The sequence below is a fragment of the Cardiocondyla obscurior genome, linkage group LG12 (assembly GCF_019399895.1).
Source record: "Cardiocondyla obscurior isolate alpha-2009 linkage group LG12, Cobs3.1, whole genome shotgun sequence".
In the NCBI taxonomy this organism is placed as follows: Eukaryota; Metazoa; Arthropoda; class Insecta; order Hymenoptera; family Formicidae; genus Cardiocondyla; species Cardiocondyla obscurior.
This window is the reverse complement of record NC_091875.1, coordinates 6,460,743-6,482,103: the sequence shown is the minus strand read 5'-3', so window position 1 is coordinate 6,482,103 and position 21,361 is coordinate 6,460,743. Positions and strand designations below refer to the sequence as shown.

The 21,361-nt window shown below is 38.3% G+C and overlaps 2 protein-coding genes across 3 annotated transcripts; one reads left to right on the top strand and one right to left on the bottom strand.

The window, feature by feature from the left end:
- The first annotated feature begins 648 nt into the window (after nt 1-648).
- LOC139106814 (TBC1 domain family member 25-like) lies at nt 649-6,117 on the top strand. Of its 2 annotated transcripts, none has more exons than XM_070663789.1 (10): nt 649-1,142; nt 1,290-1,407; nt 1,516-1,625; nt 1,729-1,824; nt 1,907-2,072; nt 2,398-3,097; nt 3,232-3,619; nt 3,720-4,034; nt 4,129-4,539; nt 4,649-6,117. In XM_070663789.1, exons 2-10 carry the CDS (start codon nt 1,366-1,368, stop codon nt 5,115-5,117), a joined length of 2,697 nt encoding a protein of 898 aa, XP_070519890.1. In that variant the 5' UTR covers nt 649-1,142; nt 1,290-1,365; the 3' UTR covers nt 5,118-6,117. The 2 variants fall into 2 exon arrangements, with proteins under 2 accessions (XP_070519890.1, XP_070519892.1); XM_070663791.1 differs by having other exon boundaries at nt 650-1,142; nt 2,440-3,097.
- A 2,043-nt stretch (nt 6,118-8,160) lies between these two features.
- Phrf1 (PHD and ring finger domains 1) lies at nt 8,161-21,313 on the bottom strand. The gene is made up of 14 exons (XM_070664734.1): nt 20,602-21,313; nt 20,164-20,344; nt 19,954-20,028; nt 19,823-19,889; nt 19,374-19,741; nt 18,962-19,189; nt 17,755-18,297; nt 16,352-16,599; nt 10,428-16,083; nt 9,871-10,318; nt 9,549-9,646; nt 9,345-9,473; nt 9,105-9,229; nt 8,161-8,960 (listed from the first exon to the last, which is right to left on the bottom strand). Exons 2-14 carry the CDS (start codon nt 20,293-20,295, stop codon nt 8,942-8,944), a joined length of 8,136 nt encoding a protein of 2,711 aa, XP_070520835.1. The 5' UTR covers nt 20,296-20,344; nt 20,602-21,313; the 3' UTR covers nt 8,161-8,941.
- Nucleotides 21,314-21,361: the final 48 nt, after the last annotated feature.

The following is a 21,361-nucleotide window of genomic DNA, read 5'->3' as shown; positions in this document are numbered from 1 at the left end:
GTTATATTACATATGTTTTATGTATACTTATATATTTTTATATGCATATACTTTAATATATATTACTTTCAGAGAAATAATGCTTTTTTTTACAATTTTATTATTTAATGAATTAAATAAGACAGCTGTCTTATTTCCTTGAATTAAAATACAGGCGCGCGCCTGTATACATATATTACATATATTTATTTGCAATAATATTATATTGCTTTAGGAGAAATGATGTGTAGGATGCATCAAAAATTTTTAACCACACCGGTTGTACTTGCAGAAAATATGAAAAGTATATACAACCGACAGTCCGCAGTCTGTTTAAGTGGGACGGAAAATTTTTGTTGCATTGTACATTAAAAACTTATATTACATTATACTTTAAAAATGTCGGACCGTACACAATTCGGTGACTCGGATTTCGTACTATTTAAAATTATTTAAGACTCCGCGATGTTACCGAGAAGCGGATCTGAGATATCTGCCGGCGACGCCACGAAAGAACAGGACAGACAGTGTATAGGTCTGGCCTGTTCTTCTATCCGACGGCAGCCGAAACGCTGGCTTCACACGGACGAGCCTCTATCTGTACGCGTGGAAGTCGCGATTTCGAGTTGGGCTCTCTGCATCTGAGACATTAGCAGGCGCTAAGGGCACACACGGACACGGCATTGTGCCTAGTGTGCGTATGTTGCCCGTCTAAAATCTGCGACCACTGCCGCCCAGTATACAGCTGGTGCACCACTCGGGTGTAGCTGCGCTCGGTAATTGTATAACTGATACCCGTAACTCGTCGTAACCTCGTCACCAGGTTATTTCATCGGCGTCATGACAGCGACGGTGACGTCGTGTAACGTCGAATATTGACGCCCGTCGACAGCCGGGGGAAGGGGGAGGAGCCGCGACGTCGTTCAAAACCCTGATACTCTCTGATCTCCAGGACCGCGTCAGGAACATGTTGATATTAACCGATTCCCAGGAGACCACCAGTTCTTCCGCGCCGACCATGTACTCTCGCCAAGGACATCTCGCAATTTTGAGCATATAATTAGGTGAATTAGAAAGCGAGCGTGTCCCCGCAATGAGAAGTACTTTCTCAAACTGCATATTGTATATCGGACGCGCACACATGCACGGTCTTGCTCTTCGAGGTGAGTAAAAGCATACCGAAGGTATAGGAAAATCTGACGGTAGATCGTTGGGCAAAAGTCGTTATATCGTTGCTTTGAAAAATGACATATTTGACAGTTCGATTTTTTGCCTAATTTAATTTATTAATAAAGATAATTGTTTGTAAGGACCATGATAGCTGAGGAGATATCCTGAGATATTATATTTATTTGGAAGAATATTAATATAAAATAAAGTAGCAATATGTTTGGCTGTCCTAGAGAAGCAGTACGTGTCAAAGTTAAGGTATATATACGCTGTTAATTATTGCCACACAAACTTTAAAACATACTGTATAATATTCTGTAAAATATTTTATATGTTATAAAAAACAAAATTAATTTTTTGATTTAGAAATGTGAAACTCGACATCAACCCGAATATCGCAAATTTAGCGTGGATCCCCAAATAACGTCAATAGAAGTGCTACAAAGTATACTTATAAAAGCTTTCGACATAAAAGGGTAAGTTATTTATTTGAGAGACGAGTAAAAAAAAATAAAAAAAAATATATCCATTTATGCAACATATCAGTGAAACGTTAGAATAATAGATCGCGTACTGTAGGGAGTTTACTGTTTCGTATCGAGCAATCGATGACTATGGATCCGAGACGTATCTCTTTTTACTCTCGGATTGGGACTTGGACGCTGCATTTATTAGGTATTTAAAACGTACAAAATGTAATTTTATTGTTAAATAAAAATTGTATTATTTCACCCAATATTATCGCGATGTTTTTTAGTGCATCAGAACCGTATCTTTATCTACAAGTGAACCTGAAGCCTTTCGGCGAAACTGGCGACTGTGAATGCTATTGGGAGCAAAATGCGCAGGAAGTATCGACACGGCAGCAGGAGACTGGGTTTCCTTACAAAACACCTAAGCTGCCAGGTCTCATAATGAATAAAGTAAGTCTCGTAATTTCGTCTTTGCTGATGCTCGACAATTACGGAAGACGAAAGAAAATTTTATAAAGGTTTTTTACGAAAGTATAAATTAGCAATATTTTTTTCTTTAATTAGATATCGCGTTGAATGTTTTTAATAACTAAATATCTTTTTAATAATTATAAAAAATAACACGCTGAAATATGGCTGCAACAAATCGTTAGGAGCCTTAAAGTCATTTTTTTATTTAGTTTTTAATTTTTGTATTACTTTTATAATTTTTTTTCTTTTTTATTTTTGAAATTATTTTATTATTTTTGTTTTTTTTTTATAATTATTATTACAGTTATCAGGTGTATCCAATTTCGCGTTTAATCTTTCGTCACAGATGGAAAGAACGCTGAATATGGTGCAACGTGCATTGGGCAATTTAGGCGAGGAATCATCACATCAGCAAAATATTCAGCCTCCAAGATCACCTTTGACCGACGCCGAGTTCCGTCAATTTCTAGATCCGATCGGCCAAGTGATACACTCTAAGGAATTAAGAGCAGTAATTTATTTTGGTGGAATCGAACCTAGCTTGCGGAAGGTGGTATGGAAACATATCTTGAACGTATATCCAGAGGGAATGTCGGGTCGCGAGAGGATGGATTATATGAAGAAAAAGGCGCAGGAATATCAGAATCTGCGTGAGCGGTGGCGGGTGCTAGTGCAAAAGGGACAAAATGTAGGCGATCTCGGTTACGTTACGAGTATGGTGAGAAAGGATGTTCTCAGAACAGACAGGCATCACAAGTTTTATGGCGGTTCGGATGATAATCAGAATATAGCGAGCCTCTTTAATATTTTAACGACGTACGCCTTAAATCATCCAAGTGTAAGTTACTGTCAAGGCATGAGCGATTTGGCTTCGCCCCTTCTCGTTACAATGCGGGACGAAGCACAGGCCTACATCTGCCTTTGTGCTCTCATGAGAAGATTGAAAGACAACTTTATGCTCGATGGCATTGCTATGACTACTAAATTTGCTCATCTTGCAGAAGGTAAATAATTATTTTTTAAAAAATAATTAAAATATATACATATATATTAAATATTTGACTCCTTTTCACGAAATTTTATTAAAATTAAAGGAGAACAGCAAGGAGCCTCTCCTTGTAAGATATTTTTTTTGCAGGTCTTCAACATTATGACCCCGATTTCTATGCATATTTGAAGTCTCATCAAGCAGACGATCTGCTTTTTTGTTATCGTTGGCTGTTACTCGAAATGAAACGTGAGTTTGCATTAGATGATGCACTTAGAATGCTCGAGGTTTTGTGGGCAGCTCTCCCAGCATCACCACCGATTGGCGAACTGAGTCTTGCTGAGGTGCCTTTTCCTCCTGCGTCACCGCCACCTAGTCCGAATGTGAAACATATCCGCGAAAATGCGTACACCAAGGTCTGTGCTATTAGACGACAAAGTTCCTCGGCTAGTATTGCTGCCAGTATGAGGCGGAAGGCTTTTAGTACCGAAGAATCAACTATACAAACATCTACTGAGATTAATGGAGAAACAAAAAGGTTTTTTATTTGTACAATTATCAATGCTTGAAATAATGTTTCGAACATTTTCTGTTTGCTAAAGTAAAACTATTTTTGTGTGCGTCTTTTTTTTTTTTAGATCTAATTCACCGTATGAAGCATTCTCTGATTCAGAAAATGATTTGACCAACACCAAAAATAGAAAAAATAACGAATCGACAGAAAAGTGCCTAAGTACAGATTCTCTTCCTATTAAATCAAAATGTTCGAATCTTTTGGAATTGAAAGAAAAGTTATCTGCCCCTACGAAAGAACAAACTAGGAACAATGATCAAAATGACAACACCGGTGAAAAGAAATGTGCGCGAGTGGTGAAAAATTTGAATGAATTTTTAAACTTTACGAGTCTCAATCGTAGTAAAGTTACACCGAGCGATACTGAACCTGAGCTTAGGTAATCTTCACAGAAAATACTTTTTCTGAATCGAGATATTTGTGTATTTTTGCAAAGTTAGATGATTTGAAAGTATTATATTTTATTACCGTAGACGTGTTTCGAGCGAAAGCGGCGTCATTAGAGTGTTGAGAGATGAACCGAACTCACCAGACGATCCTACAGACTTTTTTCCGATGACCACATCAATGACTAGAGAGTTAAGACTAGAATTGGAATCGCTAGATCGACAAGTATTCGGACCTTCGTCGCCTAATGAATGTGACTGCGTATTATCGAAGAGAGAAACTGACTTATTAGAGAGTGAGACGGAGACAGAATTGGCGAGATGCAGCCCAGCAACGGACGTATTTGTATGGGAGAACCCTTTACATACTTTACAACAAAAACATCAACCTACGACTCCGGACGAGCAAGCGGAATTAGAATATGACGGTGAAATTTTGGAGGATCAAAACGGAATAAAATCTATTACACCAATCAGACTACTCAAACGTACCACTAGGTATGTGCACTGACATTTAATAATTCGTAGGATCGTAGCAGTCGCTTTTTTTTTTTATTTTATACTATTTTATATATTCACATATTACAGCAGTTTATTTTTATTTTAGATCTGAATCGGCATCAGACAGTGAAGGAACTGAAAGTTGGCATCAAAATGCACTTGCACCAGAAACTCCGATAAAACAGCATCAACAACAGCACCAAGAACAACAGCAATCCATACAAGAGCAATGTGAGGAAGCAACGGAATTGACTAACCTTATACCCGCGGGAACGAGTGAAGATCAGTTGGGAGAAAATTCATTGCCGCCACCGCACGAATTCGGTGGCGGTAATCCTTTTTTAATGTTCTTGTGCATCACTCTTCTGCTGCAACATCGGGACTTTGTAATGCGCAATCAAATGGATTATAATGAGATGGCGATGCATTTCGACAAGATGGTTCGTCGTCACAATGTGATCCGTGTACTTAATCAAGCACGTCAACTATTCGCCGGCTATCTTAGAAGACATTCCGTCACATCCTCCTCGGCCGGCTCGACTTCCTGTAACAAACCAGACTACATGAACGTGTAATTTTTCTCTCGATCAACGTTAAACATAGCATCAAATCATATATAATTTTACTATTCAGAATTACTTCATTGAATTATTTGAAATTAACAAAATTTAATATGTGGCACATATCACGGAAATTATATCGACAACTAGGATTTAAATAATTTAAAAAGATGCAGAATAATTCTTTTATGCTCTTCCGTTCATAATGCTCATGGGACGTTTATAAAAGTCACGTAGATTGTCTGAAATTGTATTGTACGAGCAGTATTTCTGATTAGTACGAACAATGTCTCTGATTAACTGTTCTATTTGTTTTATTTTCTGTTTTCGATATACAAATAAGATACTTTTCGAATAATCGAATAGGTATCATTTGCTGTAATATTAAAAATAATCAGAAAGTCAAGTGTGGCAGCGAATAAACAATCAGCGTGTAACGCAGGAAACAAATTTTTTTATGTATGAATAACTTTACAAAATAAATTAAAGAAAAAAGAAGTTGATCAGAGGCAACATTATCTAGGCTCGATCTCATTAGCAGTTAGGAAGAATAAATTTGATTAGGGGAGTTCGAGATACAACGATCGGAAGCACTTTTATCTGTAAATGAACTGTTCATGCAAAATATCATTCCATCGTGACGTAATGCACCCTCATGCACACTTGTCGACGAATATTTTTTTGCTTTGTCTTGGAATTAAATCCTAAACATAAGGCTTCTAATTTTTTAACTGAGGACTTCGCGTTGATTGCGAATTTAATGTAGGAATAAAAATTTATGGCACATTTTGGTGTTGTTCATTTATTTGTTAATAGATATTCAGCGTATTAGTTCTCCCTTTGATATAATTACAGGGTGGCAAAAATTTAGGAGCCTTATACATCTGGATGGTGATCATACTCGAATGCGAAATTTGTAAGATACACTCATACTTATTGTAGCAACTGACTTTTTGTTCTCAAACAGTATACTTAAGAACCGACAATAAAGTGCATTTAATTTTACCGCTGACAATGAACTTTTTATTTGTTAAATTTGCCTTATTTGATTTATTTTATTTTTATTTTGCTGTGTTTTATTTTATTTTGCTTAATTTAATTTAATTTATGTTATATAATGTTTTTGTTATTAAAAAAATACATTTACAATTAAATAAATAAGATTTAATTTTTAATTACAATTGAATTAAAATGGTATTTTCATTATTTGCACATTTAAATTACCGAGAAATTAAAAATAAACGAGTTAACTAACTCGTCAATCTCAGGGTTTCGCGGCGCGGAATCGTCCGAAATCGTCCGAAAAGTATCAAGATGCATTAGGAGTTTAGGAGGAGTAAATTGGTGGCACGGCGAAGGCCATCCCGCCAATTTTACTCGCTCGTGATTGGTTCATGTTGACCAACTCAACTTGCTAGTTCGTATTTTTTGGGTTGGTCAACATGAACTAATCACGAGCGAGCAAATTAGGTTGGTTAACATGAGTCAATCACGAGCGAGCAAAACTGGCGCCGCGAAAACCCTGAAATTGACGGGTTAGTCAACTCGTTTATTTTTAATTTCTCGTGTATTTTAATAGGCGCATGATTAAATCACCGTTTTTATATCGAATATTATATCGAATAATTATATTGAATAAATTCGATAATATTAAACTTTATTCTCCTTTCGTTTATGTACATTGCTATTTAGTACAAAAGAGAGTTCGTACACACAAGAATTAACGGTTTAATTAACGATGGATTTAACTCATTATTTTACTCATGTAATGATGATCGACATAATCATTACAATGGCTGGGTTCAGCACAGGTGCCACAGCAGTTGTTGTAAAATTTGTGAATTCAATCGATGTGTGTTTTTAATAAATCGCTAAATTTAATAATACACACCAATTAATTTACAAATATTTGCAGCAGTTGCGGACAAATGCCATTGTGAATGTCGATGTGATCGCTGATGACATACTGTATAATACGATCGTGACATTTGCTTAAATTCACTTCAACTATATAGTGTAGCATTCGTTTTCGATATATACTTATATGTATATGTATATGTACGTATATAAGTACCTGAATAGGTTCCAAAGAGGATGTAATTTCAGCTAGGCGTAAAAAGTATAAAATCTATCCACATACAGTGTATTTCCGTACAATGAGCATACAATCGGATCAAAAGATGTACAACAAAATTTTGTACGGCAGCTGATGCAATGTGCATTTATCAATTATAGACAATACGTACACGTATTTAAAAGAATATTCTTCAAAATTAGAATTCTTACAATGTGCCATTAAACACATCAAGTTAAATTGAACGAATTATAAATACCGGTCTACGTAATTTGGCCCTTGAAATAAACGTGCTTGTATTATATCAATATATGGAAAAGTCAACCACTATTTCTTTATGAACGTAAATCATTTAAAATTGTGATGCGACAACGCACAAATTGATACGTTATTGTTCTGATACATTATATGACCAGTTTATTTCGTTAAAATATTGGGTATTTTAAAAAAAATGGAAGTTATTCTTACAGTGATCCTCTTGCCTTCTTACAAGTAACGCATGCTCACGTCGCACAAACGAATTGCAAATGAAAATAATTGTTCTTTCATGACCTCCTAAGAATGTAACGTGAAAACCTCTTTTGTATGTCGAGTTTACGCACATGAGTAAACGAGTCGTAAGTAAACGTATAATAAAACGCACACTTAAATCAATTTCACATACAATAATAGTGTCCGGTAATTTTGTACATGATTTATTTACATTTGAAGTCGCTGATCGGAAATGCGTGTGTGTCGTTTTGTGTTCTACTTTATGGAATATGAATAAAATGAAACAAAATACCCAGCGTATTCTGTTTATGGAAATGTGTTTGTACGAAAAAGATCTCAGCAGGCCATTTTCGCTTATATAAAGGTTTAAGAATCTACTTAACTAGTTTTTATGTGACATCTACTGATTTTACAGCGCAAGTTTGTTGGGAATATACACCTGTTGCAACTTGGTTTCTTCCCGCATAAATAGCGACTCGAATTATTTGAGCGTTTTTATGTTATCCCTTTTTTTTTTTTTTTTTTTTTTTAATTACACAATCACACTCTAATATAATTTTACTTATCGTACAACATATTTCCTAATTAGTTTAGCAGAGGATCGTTGATCGTGATCCGAACTTATATTAAAAGGCGTCATAATAATGTACAGATGTATTTCGGACAGAGGCTGTACATTGTCGAGCGCCTTCGCGAATACGCGCTTAAAGTGTATATACGCGAAATGTCGAAATGTTAATATTTGTGAATAATAATAGCAATCACGAATTCTTAGTCTCTCATATTTGAACAATTAGATAAATAAAAATATTACGCTTATACATTACTAATGAATTATGTATGTACACACAATACATATTTATCGATAGATGTACATGTGCGTATGAAATAGGGTGTATGTGTATGTGTATGCATATGTAAAGAGTGAATCAATATGGATAAATTGACTTTTTACCTTGAAAAGAAATATATCGATTGTAGGTGAAAATAATTCCACTGAAAATCTATGGTACGTGATTTTCAATAGGCTGCTGCAGTTAAGGATTTTCCTCCTATGAGAAAAAGCTCACTTATCCACTGTTTTTTCACTCTGTATACACACACACACGCGCACGTGCACGCACGTGCTCACACCCACACATATACGTGCATATGTATACACGCTTTTATTTCACTTACCATTCAGAAGACAGAATACAGTGTTTTACGCGTGGTCTAAAGAGAGGTTTAACGTTGAACAAGTTTCTAACACGTTAGGATTGCCAGCACGTGATCAACTCCACATAGTTTTCCTGTAATTGCATTAAGTGCAGTTATACAAAAACATACAGATATAATGTTAATTTCATTTACAAAATAAAAACAACGTAATTAAATGCACCTTAAGTTTCAATTTATCGTACAAAAAGCTATATATCGCTAAATATTTCACTTACGCAGGTTTTGTTATTTTGGGAGCAGAAGAAGTCTTTTTCTTGTTGTTTCGACACTTCTTTACGTACGCTTCTATTAGGTGAGCTATCTTTTTAGGATTAATCTCACCCGTTTTGTTATGGCATATCTGTAATTACACAATTGAGATTATAAAATGTTTTTGTTATTTATATTATCAAATTATTTTGTATTTAATTCAATTTTTTAATTTAATTTTTTAAAACAATAAGTTTTATGTTTACTTTAGGTACTGCTTTGCGCATGATGTCTTTATATTCCTCTTTTGTAATGTGCTTTTTAGTATAATGGGGCTTAAGAACCAATTTCACTTCTTCAACAACTCTCTCTTGTCGATTTAGCTTCTTAAGAAACTATAACAGCACACAGTTATCGTATTTAGTAATAAATCACATTATATTAAATTACTATTAATTGCATTAAAATACCTTGTCTTTAACTTGCATTTCTACAGCAGAACTTGGAAGATCATCAAGAATTTGAAGTTGATTTTCGTCCATGCGTACGCCAACTTTAGGATTAGTAGCTGCAAAATATTGTTTCATTAATAAAACTTTAATACCAAAATGCATGCAGCTGTTAATATAATAATATTACCTATGTGTAAAATATTAATAATAAAACTCGTAAAAAAGAATATTAATTTATAGAGAGCAATTGTTATATTATTTATATAACAATTACATATAACTAACACTCAAATTTTTTTTCTACTAATTTTGACGTATATAAAATTATTAAAATACATACACTTCTTGGGTTTTTCCTTAGCAGCTTTTTTGCTTTTATTTTTGGTGGCAGTCTTAACGGGTGGTACTACTCCGCCGAATAGCGTATCGAACACATCTTTTTTCTCCGTACTTTTATTAACTTTCGGCGTGCTAGTTTTGGCAACTGCAGGCGGTGGTGCATTTGCAACAGGCGAGTTATTAAAATTGGTAGGGCTAGGTGGATCGAACAATCCATCGCTCAAAGTCGAGCCCGGTGAATAAGGGGACGACATGTCGACGTTGTCACTTGCCATGTCTATGTTCGCATCGTTACCGTTTTGTCCCACCGTTGAGCCGCTTTTACTTTGAGTAGATTTGGAAGGTCGTGCCATAGCGGACGACTTTGCCGAATTCGCAAATACGTTAGGAAGTTGCGGTCGGTCATTTGTACGTTGCTTTATTTGATTGTTCGGCGAGATGCGATTAGACTGCAAAAAATCAAACAAAAATGAAGTAAATGCGAATTAAATTATAAATAAATTAAATGTAATTAAACTTAAAATCTCAATCGAACTGCAATTGCGTCGTGTTACATACCTGCAATAAAGTTCTTTGCGCGGTGTTAGGAGTGTTGATACTAAAACTTCTTTGCACCGCGGCTGCCACCGTCGCCAGAACAGGATTGATAGTGCTAAATGGATTAGCGGTCGATTGCACGTTCTGCGGATTTTGCTGGGTTTTAGGCGGACTGCTGCCGCATGGTTGTGCAGCGTCGGGCTGGCCCTCCGGTCCGGGAGATTCGGATCCATCTCTTTGCGGCGACGGCCTCTTGATCGTGACCATCGATATTATCTTTGGCTTTTCTGTCGGCTTTTCTTGACTTGATGGCTCTTGTTGCTGGCTAGGCTCATCCAACGGCAACGGAGCGTCCGTTGCTCCATCGTGTTTTCTAGGTGAGTTACGTTGCGTTCGATCGTGCTCGTCATTTGGCGTGGCTTCCTGACTAGCGTCCGGCGTCGGCGACCGGGACTTGGTCGGATCGAAGGGATCGTAAGCGTCCGGCGAAGTTGGAGGAGACGTCGGTGGCTCTGGAGGTGTGTTAGGTCCGATTTTTAAACGCAGCTCAAGTTCTTCTTGTGCCCGCATTTCCAACTCCTCCTCGGCCTGCTCGTCCATCATTTCTTCTTCCTCCTCCTCCTCTTCTTCCTCCTCCTCCTCCTCTTCTTCTTCCTCTTCTAACAACGGATTGATTAAAGACGGTCGGAGATTACTGGGCTGCTTGTTTATCGAAAACTTGATCTGCGGCTCCGGCGGAGTTTTCGGGCCCTGTGAAACAAACTGTTCACGCGGCGGTGACGCTTGCGACGGCGGACACTGCTCCGGCGAAGCGGCAAGTGTTTCCTGCACCTGCTTGTCATCGTCGTCGCTAAGTACAATCACATCACGAGGCGAAGGTGTTTGTTCACGAAAAGGCGATTGATCCAAGTCGATCACGGCTACGGGCTTTTTCGTCGCCGCTATTTCGGCCGCTTTTGATTTCTTTTTTTTATCTTTTTTTACCTTAGGCGATTTCGATCGTTTGTCCTTGGTCTTCTCTTTCTTCGATCGCTTTGCAATAGGGGCAGCATTTTCCGTCTGAACAGATTCCCTTCGTCGACGTTTTATCGGCGGTGACAGGGGGATGCTACTCGACGGTAAATCCGGCGTGGCAGACGGATTGATCTCGTTGTCTTTGTTAAAACATACGCTGACCAGAATATTATCACCGCTGGCGAACACTTCTTTCGACGGTGGTGGGGTCCGGTTTCGCTTGCTTTTCCGCCGTTTCTCCGCCTCCTTCGACTTTCGGCTTTCCTTCCGGCGTTCTTTTTTCTTCTTTTTTATCGCCTCCTTGTTCGTCAATATAACCGTTAAATTCTTCGGCGATACGCTGTCTAGTACCGACGGCGGCGACCAGTTTCGCGTACCCATCGGCTCCTGCTGAATGTGCGGTGGCGTCTTCGACCTCGAGCGAGACCAAGACGGGGTCCATTGCGCACTCCACGAACGCTCGTGTTCCTCGCGGTCGGCTCGCGGAAACTGCTGTTCCTGGACGCTCTTTTCGTTCAGCTGGTCCCAGGTTCTATTGCGATCTCGATCTCGCGAGATTGATCTGCCTTTAGAGCGCGACCGGCTGTGCACCTTCCTCTTGTTATGCCTCTTCTCGCGCGATTTAGATGACGTTCTCTTAGCCGACTTGCTGCGTGATCGCTTGCGGTTCCGCGAGCGGCTTCGCGACTTGTACTTCTTCGTCTTGTCTTTTCGCTTGTCGCGCGACCGTGACAGTGAACGCCTGGAGCGCCGTCTAGGCGACAACGACCGTCGTTTACGCGACGGTGACGGTGATCGCGACCGTGATCGCGATCGCGATCGCCTGCGGGAGATGGAATGCCGCCTTGATAAAGATCGCCTTCGCGACACAGAGCGCCTTCGTGACTTACGTCTGGCGCGGGACGAAGATCTCCTGCGTGAATTAGAACGGCATGATTTCGAGTACGAGTGGCCACGATCTTTCGACCAAGACAACCGAAGACGGGATCTGCTCTTCGATCGTCCCTTGGAGTACGACCGACTTCGTCGATCCTTTGAGCCCGACCGAAGCTTGTTGGACGAGCGGCTTCTTGACCTGCTTCGTGATTTATCTCTAATGTCTCTGCCGTACTCGTCTTTTCTCGTTCGAGGCGGTTTATCAGCAACGATTTTTCTCACGTCGTAACGCGGCATTTCTTTTCTTTTCTCCTTTTTCTTACTAATTTCTTTCGTTTTTTTCTTGGAAAATCTATCTTTTTCTTTTTCTTTCTCTTTCGATTTAGACCGCTTGTCTTTTTCGCGGTATGATCTTTCCTTCGTGCTTTTCGAAAGCTTTTTCCACGCGACCAAGTTATCCGACGAAATATTTTCTTTATTTTTCTCCGTGCTTTCCTTATTCTTTTCTTTTTTATCCTTCTTTCGTTTTTTCTTACCGTCGTCTTCTTTCTCCTCCTTCAATTTTTCACGTTCTTTTGCGTCTAATTTATTCTCGTCTAGTATCTCACCGTCTTCCATCTCTTTCTCTTTTCGCAATGCCAGGGCGTTTAATTCTTCCTCAAAATTTATCATCTCGTCGGTTTCGGAAATAGCCTCAGTGCCCAGCTCGGCATAACCAGCAGGTGATCTACAGTCATCCAGATCGTCGTTCATTTTATCCTTCGTTGGCGTAATGGGCTCCAAACCAGCTTCAAGTAGCACGGGGCTTTGCTCTCCTAACGTGTTCTCGTTCCTCATGGGTAATTCGTCTTTGCAGGGTGTATACGCGCCATCGGAGTCCCAATTGTTATCAACAGAAGTGGTAGGAACGGCCGATTCCTCCACCTTGTCTTTCTCAATCGGAAACTGCTCCGCTTCTTCGTCCACCGTTGAAAAACTTTCCTTTTCATGCCGTTGCTCCGACGAATTTGGATCCTCGTCGCTTAATACTTTGTCGTCGCGATTCGCCGAGCTAAGTTTATGACTACTCAGCGAACGCTTCTGTTCCTCCTCTTCTTCGTCCTCGTCTTCTTCTTCGTCTTCTTCCTCCTCCTCCTCTTCTTCTTCTTCCTCTTCTTCGTTGTTATCGTTATCGTTATCCTCTTCGTCGTCACTACTCGAATCCCGCTCTTCCGAGCTGTTGCACGTATCTGCCTCATTTTGCGATTGAATTTTCGAGCGTGATGAGGCAACATCGCTAGCAGTATTACCGTCTTCTAAGTTCTCCGAGTTACGTTCTGTGTCTAACTCGTCGCTCTCCGATTTTTTTGGCGACAATCGGGATACGTCGAAAGTGCTTTCCGCAATTGTAACATCCTCGGGCGAAGTTACATTTGTCGCCGCCGGTTCTGACGTTTCCTGTTTACTATCCTCTTCCTCTTTTTTACTGGACGACACGTTGACACACCTTTCGTCTGCATTTATATTTTCCTCTTCTGATGAGCTCTCCGAGGAAGATTCCTTGCTCTTGCGTCGACCAGTCAGCTTGAATGATTCTTTCTTTTTTGGGCTCGCTGTAATAGACTCGACGTTTTTTTCTGTTCCTTCCTTTTCTTTTTCAGCAACTTGTGGTCCTATCTTTACGAACTGGTTCAACGCTATTGATCGTACGGTTGTAGACTCCATCGTAGATTTTGACGAGCCAACATTTTTGTCATCATCTCGCTCTTGTTGACTTATAATAGATTTATCGACTGGTAAAACCGTAATCGATTTTTTCTGAAAGAAACTCGTATTCTGCGAATGATCGTCCGTATGCAAGCCACTCAATCGATTATTGAGTCGAAATTTGTTGCCAATTTTGAAGGTAATTTTACCGCGATGCGAATCGTGCGAAATTTTCTTCGGTGGTATTTTACTCAGAGCTTGTCGCTCCTTTTGTAACGCCTCGAGGTAAGGATCGGCCGGTTCAGGTGGCAGCTCCGGCAAATCACAGGCCTGCACGTCTCCCACGATAATATCATCGTCGTCAGGAATATTGAGCGGTAATGATGGCGGTTGTATCGGCTCGAGCTGCTGTGTTAATTCTTGTTCCGTGTGTCTAGCCACGTCCATAGTTTGTGAAGAGTATATAGAAAAATTTGGGCAATCCGATTGCGAGTCATTGTCATCTTCATCATCGTATGCGGTCAGCCGAATAGACTCCTGTGGCCGTTCCTTGCCCTGAATTGTCGGTACCGCAGGGCAAGTTGCGGGAATCAGCGGTGTTGCAATCGGTACGGGTACGTTACAACGATTCAAACTGTTTCGCGACCCTTCTCCTTTATTTAATATCCCCTTTAACGAAGCGGTAACGTCGTCGTTACTATCACTATCGGCCGCGAACGGATCGTACTTGTCGCCGCTTGCCGGCAGATCTCTTTGCGTATCTTCCTTATGACTATCATCGATTACTAATTCCTGGTCGCTATCGTCCTTGTCACTTTTAGAATTCTCCTCAAAGTCCAACAAACCAGACGGCGGCTCCGGCGGCGGCAACAGAATCATAGAACTATTATTATGAACTTCTTGTGTATCGCAGTCAGGCTTCGACGGTGGTTCGATATCGTAATAAATATCGCAGTCATCGTTGTCTTGACGAGTAGTAGGTGATGCAGCTGCTGGTGACGCAATTACAGGTGACACGGCGACAGAATCTGGCATTATTATACGATCAGTTTGTTCAGGAGGCGGTTGAAAATTTCGCGTCACATCTTCTGAAAGATTGACCGTAGGTAGACTGTTATGCACCGGTTGTTGCATGCTCATGGGATCTAATGCATTTGGCAGCGGAATGGTAGAAGGAACACTTGGAGGTGGGACATTTAACTGTGGTGGTCTAGGCCGAGGAAATCTGTCGGTTACGTGCGGAAAAGGTGGCCTCTGATCGAAACTGCCACTGCCGTCCGTATAATTAAACGGTCGCTCGGTAGGTGGTGGCGGCGGTGGAAAACGCAATCGCTCATTGCGAAACTGCTGAGGATTACGGCTACGGAACGGAGGCGGTGGCGCGTGGGCACCGAACAACGGTGGTCCGCCACAGTGGTCAAAGTTTGGATTGTAGAATGGCGGTGGACCAAAGTCACGATTTCCGAAGTTGTCCCGCGGACCTCCGCCACCAGTTCCACTACCGTAATTGTGTCTACCACCGCTACCTGGTGGTAATGAATCCCGGCCACCACTGTAACTCTGCCCTCCGTGGCCGCTGTGTCTGCTGTTATCACGACCGTATCCACCCCGGAAGTTGCCTCGATTACCACCATTACCACCATTACCGCCACTTCCACTTCCGCCACAAGGATTGTTGTACATTGGTGCCTGTGTGATATCGTTGGCATTGATATTAGATAAATCTAACGGCAACTCTACTTCTTCCAGAATTGCCTTTTTCTGTCGAGTCACTGCTTCATTCTTATCTTGCTTCTCTTTCTTCGGACTCTCGTTATTATTGATACTGTGTTTGTTCTCCTTTTCTGAATTATTCACCATCAACGTTCCATCAGCTTTCAAGATCACATTATCCTTGTTTTTGGTCGAATGCCACAATTCTTGACTTGTCATTATACTACCCAATAAATCTGTTATATCAGTATTATCCGCTTCATTAATCGGATTGACGATAGTTTTTAAAATGGTTCTACGTCTAAGCGAAGGTATCGCTGATCGTCGATGACGTACATTTATCATTGGACTGTTTCCTATTCCAATGGAATATTCATCATCGTCTGACCTAAATGGATTAAACAATATTACATTTTTTAATATTTTACTAAAATATTATTTTATATTTTTTTTTATCAGAAAAAAATTATAAACACTTTAAAACTTAATGCTATACTTTATATCTTTAAAAAATTTTCTTTTAAAGCGATATGTAATCCAATAAATTCAATGATTAAAAAAAAAAAATTTGTTGCTTTATATACTTATGTAAGAACAAAAATTGCATTAGTGATTAAAGATAATGCACATAAGAATAAACAGAATTAATTGCTCACCCAGGTGGACTGTAGTCCAGCCCCAAATTATTTCCAAAGAGACTGACTTGAGGTATACCGGCGTTGTATCTGGCGTTTGTGAGTACGCTCTTCTCAGGAATAGTGATATTATTTTTCATGGTAGGTACAAGCAGCGGTACCTTCGGCTTCTGCATCCCGAGTGTAGAGGCCAATCTTCTTTTTACCGTTCGTGTATTAGCCCGCACGGACGCTTCGGTGCGTGCTGCACGTCGCTTATTTTTTCTCCTCTGGAGAAACAATATAGCAATCTCATACTTTAGTAAAAATGGTTAAAGATATAACAGACAAAATAAAAAATATATATATATACATACATGTTTAAAATATATAATAATAATTTTATATAAAAAATACAATGCTGTAAACAGCGTGAAAAGAAAGCGTTATGAGAATTAATTTTAAAACCTTTCAAGATCGAAAAATCTTCAAGGTAAAAAAATTAATAAATTAGCGTAAGTTAGTGAGGTAAGCAATAAATATATTTTATTAATAAATTTTGTAGTAGAATGCGAATTTTTGAAGAAAAGATATACAAGTTTGATTAGTATATAAGTTATTTTAAAAGCAAAATAATTAAAAGTTCACTAAAATGGATATATCTAATAAATTTGTAAATTCATTGTTCTTTAAGATTTAGCTTACTCTTGACAATGCTTAACTTTGCTTTTTGTACATTATCTAATTATCTTTAAAATTTATTTATTATTCTTACGTTTCTAATTTGTTTATAATATATATTCTTATTCTCTGCTTTATATCACAGACTACAGCATATGTCACAATATATTATAAAAAAATTAAAAAGATTACATCAGTAAAAATTATTCGCTCATATTTATAATCTTAAAGTTAAACGGTTAAAATTGCTGATGTTTCTAAGATTTAGTGTATAAATATGATAAAGATATTTAAGCAAAATTAAGAAAAAAAAAAACCAAGTGCATCTAGTGTGAGAAAATCGTTTTATTTATATAAATTAAGAACAATGAGTTACAATCAAAAAGTCTAATTCAATTGGATTGTGTTACGAAGATGTCATAAGTATACTTGGGGAATACAGTAATAATCGGATAATCTGGATTGGAAATCCGAAATGATGAACTTAATGAAATACGCTGGCATTACCAGACGGTACATACAATTCAATTTGAATTTAAAAATTGTAATATACATATTATTTAATAAATAAACTAAGCTTAAAAATGCGGGAATGCGGAAATTTTATTCCTTAATTAATTAAAACGATATCGACAGAGTATATACAATCGTATGATTGTCAAATATTAAATTACATTAACGTCATATACGCATCTGGCAATGCGACGAGCAAATGTTATGTGTTAAGCTATTATACTACATTTGAGGAGAAATTAGCGTTATACCTTGCGCGTTTTCTTTGTTCTTTTCTTACACTTCCTCCTCGATGTGGACGATGCAACTTTGACATATGTCACTATTTCTTCCTCTTCGCCGTCATTGTTAAATTCTTTGATCCGCACTTCTCGCACTAGATTACTGCTGCTTTTCTTCGAGATTTTTGTAACTTTTTTCTTTTTCCTTTTTATCGTTTTGGTTTTAGACTTAAGATTTGAACGTGTGGAAGAAGCGTTACCTTCTAAACTAGTATTTGGCGACCGACTTCGACTATTGTCACCAATCGAGTCAAGGCCAGACGATGTAGATGGTTGATTCGGATCGACAAATTGTTCGATCTCGTCTGTTCGATTGTGATTGCGCATTCTGCGAATTCGACTGGTAGGTACGTACGTACGATCATTAACGTGTGGAAGTATATTACGGAATATGTTTAAGTTCCTTCTTATTTGACGGTCGACTCTTTCAAAATGACGATTAACCCTTTCAAAATGACGCTCAAATCGATTTCTACCCGTAGTTATAAGTGTTGGCACAAAACTCGACAAATACTGCAAAGTAAGGAAAAAATTAGTATACTTTTGAAATTAAAATTATAGTATATACAAAAATATTAATAAGTATAAAAATTTAACTCAAACTGTGTAAACTTTTTTTTTAATTATTAGATTTACTAGTATATACTTTTTTCCAATACACAGAATATTTCATATATAAAATTGATTCATTTAAATAAAAATGTTGTATAATCACAACACATTTACATTTAATTTCATATTATTAAGCAACTTTTCATAAAATAAATTTTTTATGTTTCTATAATAAAAAAGTTTTATATATAAATTTCAGAGATATATAAATAATTATAATCTCAAAATGCGTTATCCAGTAATAAGTTTAAAAATTAATCGTGTAATGCCAAAAATAATAACACGTCACATTAAAAAATTTAATATTTAGTGTAAAAAAAACCCTTCTTAACCTACAATAAAATATTTGTTTAAAAAAAATCGTTATAACTGCTGTTGATTGAGCCGTATGAAATTTATTGGTATAATATACAGAGTATTCTATAATAAACGAACGCTTTTTTGAGAGTAGGTAGAACTTATAGAGATAAAAAAATTCCTACTTACTCCCAAAAAAGTGTTCATTTACTATGGGCTACCCTGTATAATTTGTTTTCATATATTTTTTGAGTTCAAAAACTGTTACCGTTCTAGTTGAATTGCTTGGAGTACACCCCGGACAATACCATTCTTCTATTGGAACGGTTGTTATTGGAGGTGTTAAACATTCCATGTGATAACCGCGATCACAATCGTCACAAAGTAACATTCGATCTTCTCTGTCACTTTGATGACATATTTCACAAAATGTTGGATCGTCTAGCACTTGATTTTCAATGCGTGGTACAACTTCTATTGGTACATGATCTATAACCTATGGCATGTTAAAAATAAATATATAAAAAAAATTAAAAATATTTTATCTTATCTGTCTTGATTTTTTGCAAGATCTATGAAAGCATTTTTAAAAACTTGCATTATTTGAGGTACTGTTTTCAAATCAACATACAGAATTAAAAAATAAACCAGGTAAGAAATATATTAAAGTAAAATATTACCTTGCCATCAAAGTGATCTCTAACAACAATTGTGGTAAAAGGTAAGCGATCCACAGGACAAGTATTAATATTTTTACTCCATTCCAACAAACACTCCAAACAAAAGCAATGATCACATATAGAAGGCTTGCCAACTTGCTGCCTTTTAAATGGTAACAAACATATCGGACATTTTTCCAATTGATCATCACCGCTGTCGGAGTTGGCATTGACATTAATTGATGAAGAAGATCCAGGTTTATCGGTATTCTCACTCTTAATTTTGGATAAAATTTTATGTTTAGATTTATATTTTTTAGTATCTTTTTTAGTATCCAATTCATCTGAACTAGACCAGTCACTTTGCCACTCGGATGTACTGCTGCTGTCTGTAATATACATGACATTAAAAGTCTTAGAACAAGTATAAAATGCTAATGATTATAAATGTCAATAATAAATAAACCAACCACTCTCAGTGTATTTGCTTCCTTCAGCACTACTATCATAATTAGATTCATCCTCACTAATGACTCTCTGAAATAAAACATTAACATTCATAATTGTTAACAAATTTAGTTAAATATTTATAAATACTTACATGGTTTTGTCGTCTAATCACAGGTTTAGGTACATCACTATCATCACTACTACTTTCTCCTTCACTAACAACTCTCTGAAATAATAATAATACAGTTATAAGTAATAAACAATGTGCTCATTAAAAATATAAACTAAAATCAATATTGTTAAAATGTTAATTTTATCTGAAAAAAATATATAATTAAAATACAAGTACTTGCACACATACAAGTATTTTTTTCCTTCTTCGAGTTTGTACAATAACAGATTCATCACTACTATTAGTGTCACTTATGACAACTTTCTTGCGTTTGTGAGTGTGATGGCGTATGGAACAAGTATTATCACTGTCACTTGACATCTTGACTGTTGTTAAAATTCATACCATCATCCAAATATTTCCTATAAATCTGTAAAAAAATGTAAAACGTCTAATTAACATTTACCATGCTAATTATTACAAAAGGAAGGATAAACAAATAAATTTTTTTAATTTATTACACTGCAAAAATGGCTCTGTTACTTGTATGTTCAAAACAATTAATAAAGGTATAAGGGCTATAGAATCATTATTTACTCTCTACAGTGTGGGGGTAAAGAACCTTACGATATATTCTAATCCCTAAATGAAGCAATCGAATAAGAATTAGTTAAGATGTTGCCGTACAGCGCGCCCACAACAGCATTCGTGTCCCGCGACTGTTTCCGGGAGCTGAGAGGCCGAGACGTGGATCATGCCAAAGTCATTCTTTACGCTGATGAACGATATCGAGGAGCGTCGTCGTCGACTCGGTTCTGAGCTGCGAGTGGACAACGACTCTCGACGGCGACGCGTCGTCGAGGGCAATGACGGGTGCGCGGCGGCGGTGGCGGTGGTGACGAAAGTCGAAAGAGACGCCGCCACCGATTCACGACCGTACACGCGTATCGCGCGATGCTCGAGCTCGCGGCCGCTCGTCTGGCCAACGTACCAATTAGTAACGACTGGAATTGCCGAGATTCCCGATTCCCGTTCTAACTTGCTCTGCTTAAGCTCACACAAACTCGCTTGCTGCCTTTCTCACTCTTGCTCTCTCCTTTTCTCTTTCTCTCTCTCTCTCTCTCTCTCTTCCCTTGTCGCTCCGTTTCTCTCGTCCGCTCGGTCTCGCTGGATCACGGGCCAACTCCTCTCGTAATCGGTGTCTCACGCCGGTGGATCGCGGCCGCCACGCCCGATCCGTCGGCCCGTAGACGGACGGAGCGGACCCGCAGCCGTTCGCGCCGGGATGATCGTCCTCGACTTCTCCAGTTCCCCACAACACGCCGAAAAGATACGCGTTCTATCGCGAGACCGCGGACATATTGGATTGCAAACGCTGTGGCCGCGATGCGCCGTGACTGCCGTGTGCTCGTCGGACTGCGCGTACAGACGACGTCGGCGATGTCAC

Bases quoted from the DNA above. Each gene is read 5' to 3' on its own strand.
- LOC139106814 (XM_070663789.1), top strand. From the start codon at position 1,366: ATGTTTGGCTGTCCTAGAGAAGCAGTACGTGTCAAAGTTAAG. The intron at 3,098-3,231 runs GTAAATAATTAT...TTTTTTTTGCAG, and splicing joins ATTTGCTCATCTTGCAGAAG to GTCTTCAACATTATGACCCC. The intron at 4,540-4,648 runs GTATGTGCACTG...TTTTTATTTTAG, and splicing joins CTACTCAAACGTACCACTAG to ATCTGAATCGGCATCAGACA.
- Phrf1 (XM_070664734.1), bottom strand. From the start codon at position 20,295: ATGTCAAGTGACAGTGATAATACTTGTTCCATACGCCATCACACTCAC. The intron at 18,298-18,961 runs GTAACAGTTTTT...CTTACTTTGCAG, and splicing joins CAAGCAATTCAACTAGAACG to TATTTGTCGAGTTTTGTGCC. The intron at 10,319-10,427 runs GTATGTAACACG...GATTTTTTGCAG, and splicing joins CGCAAAGAACTTTATTGCAG to TCTAATCGCATCTCGCCGAA.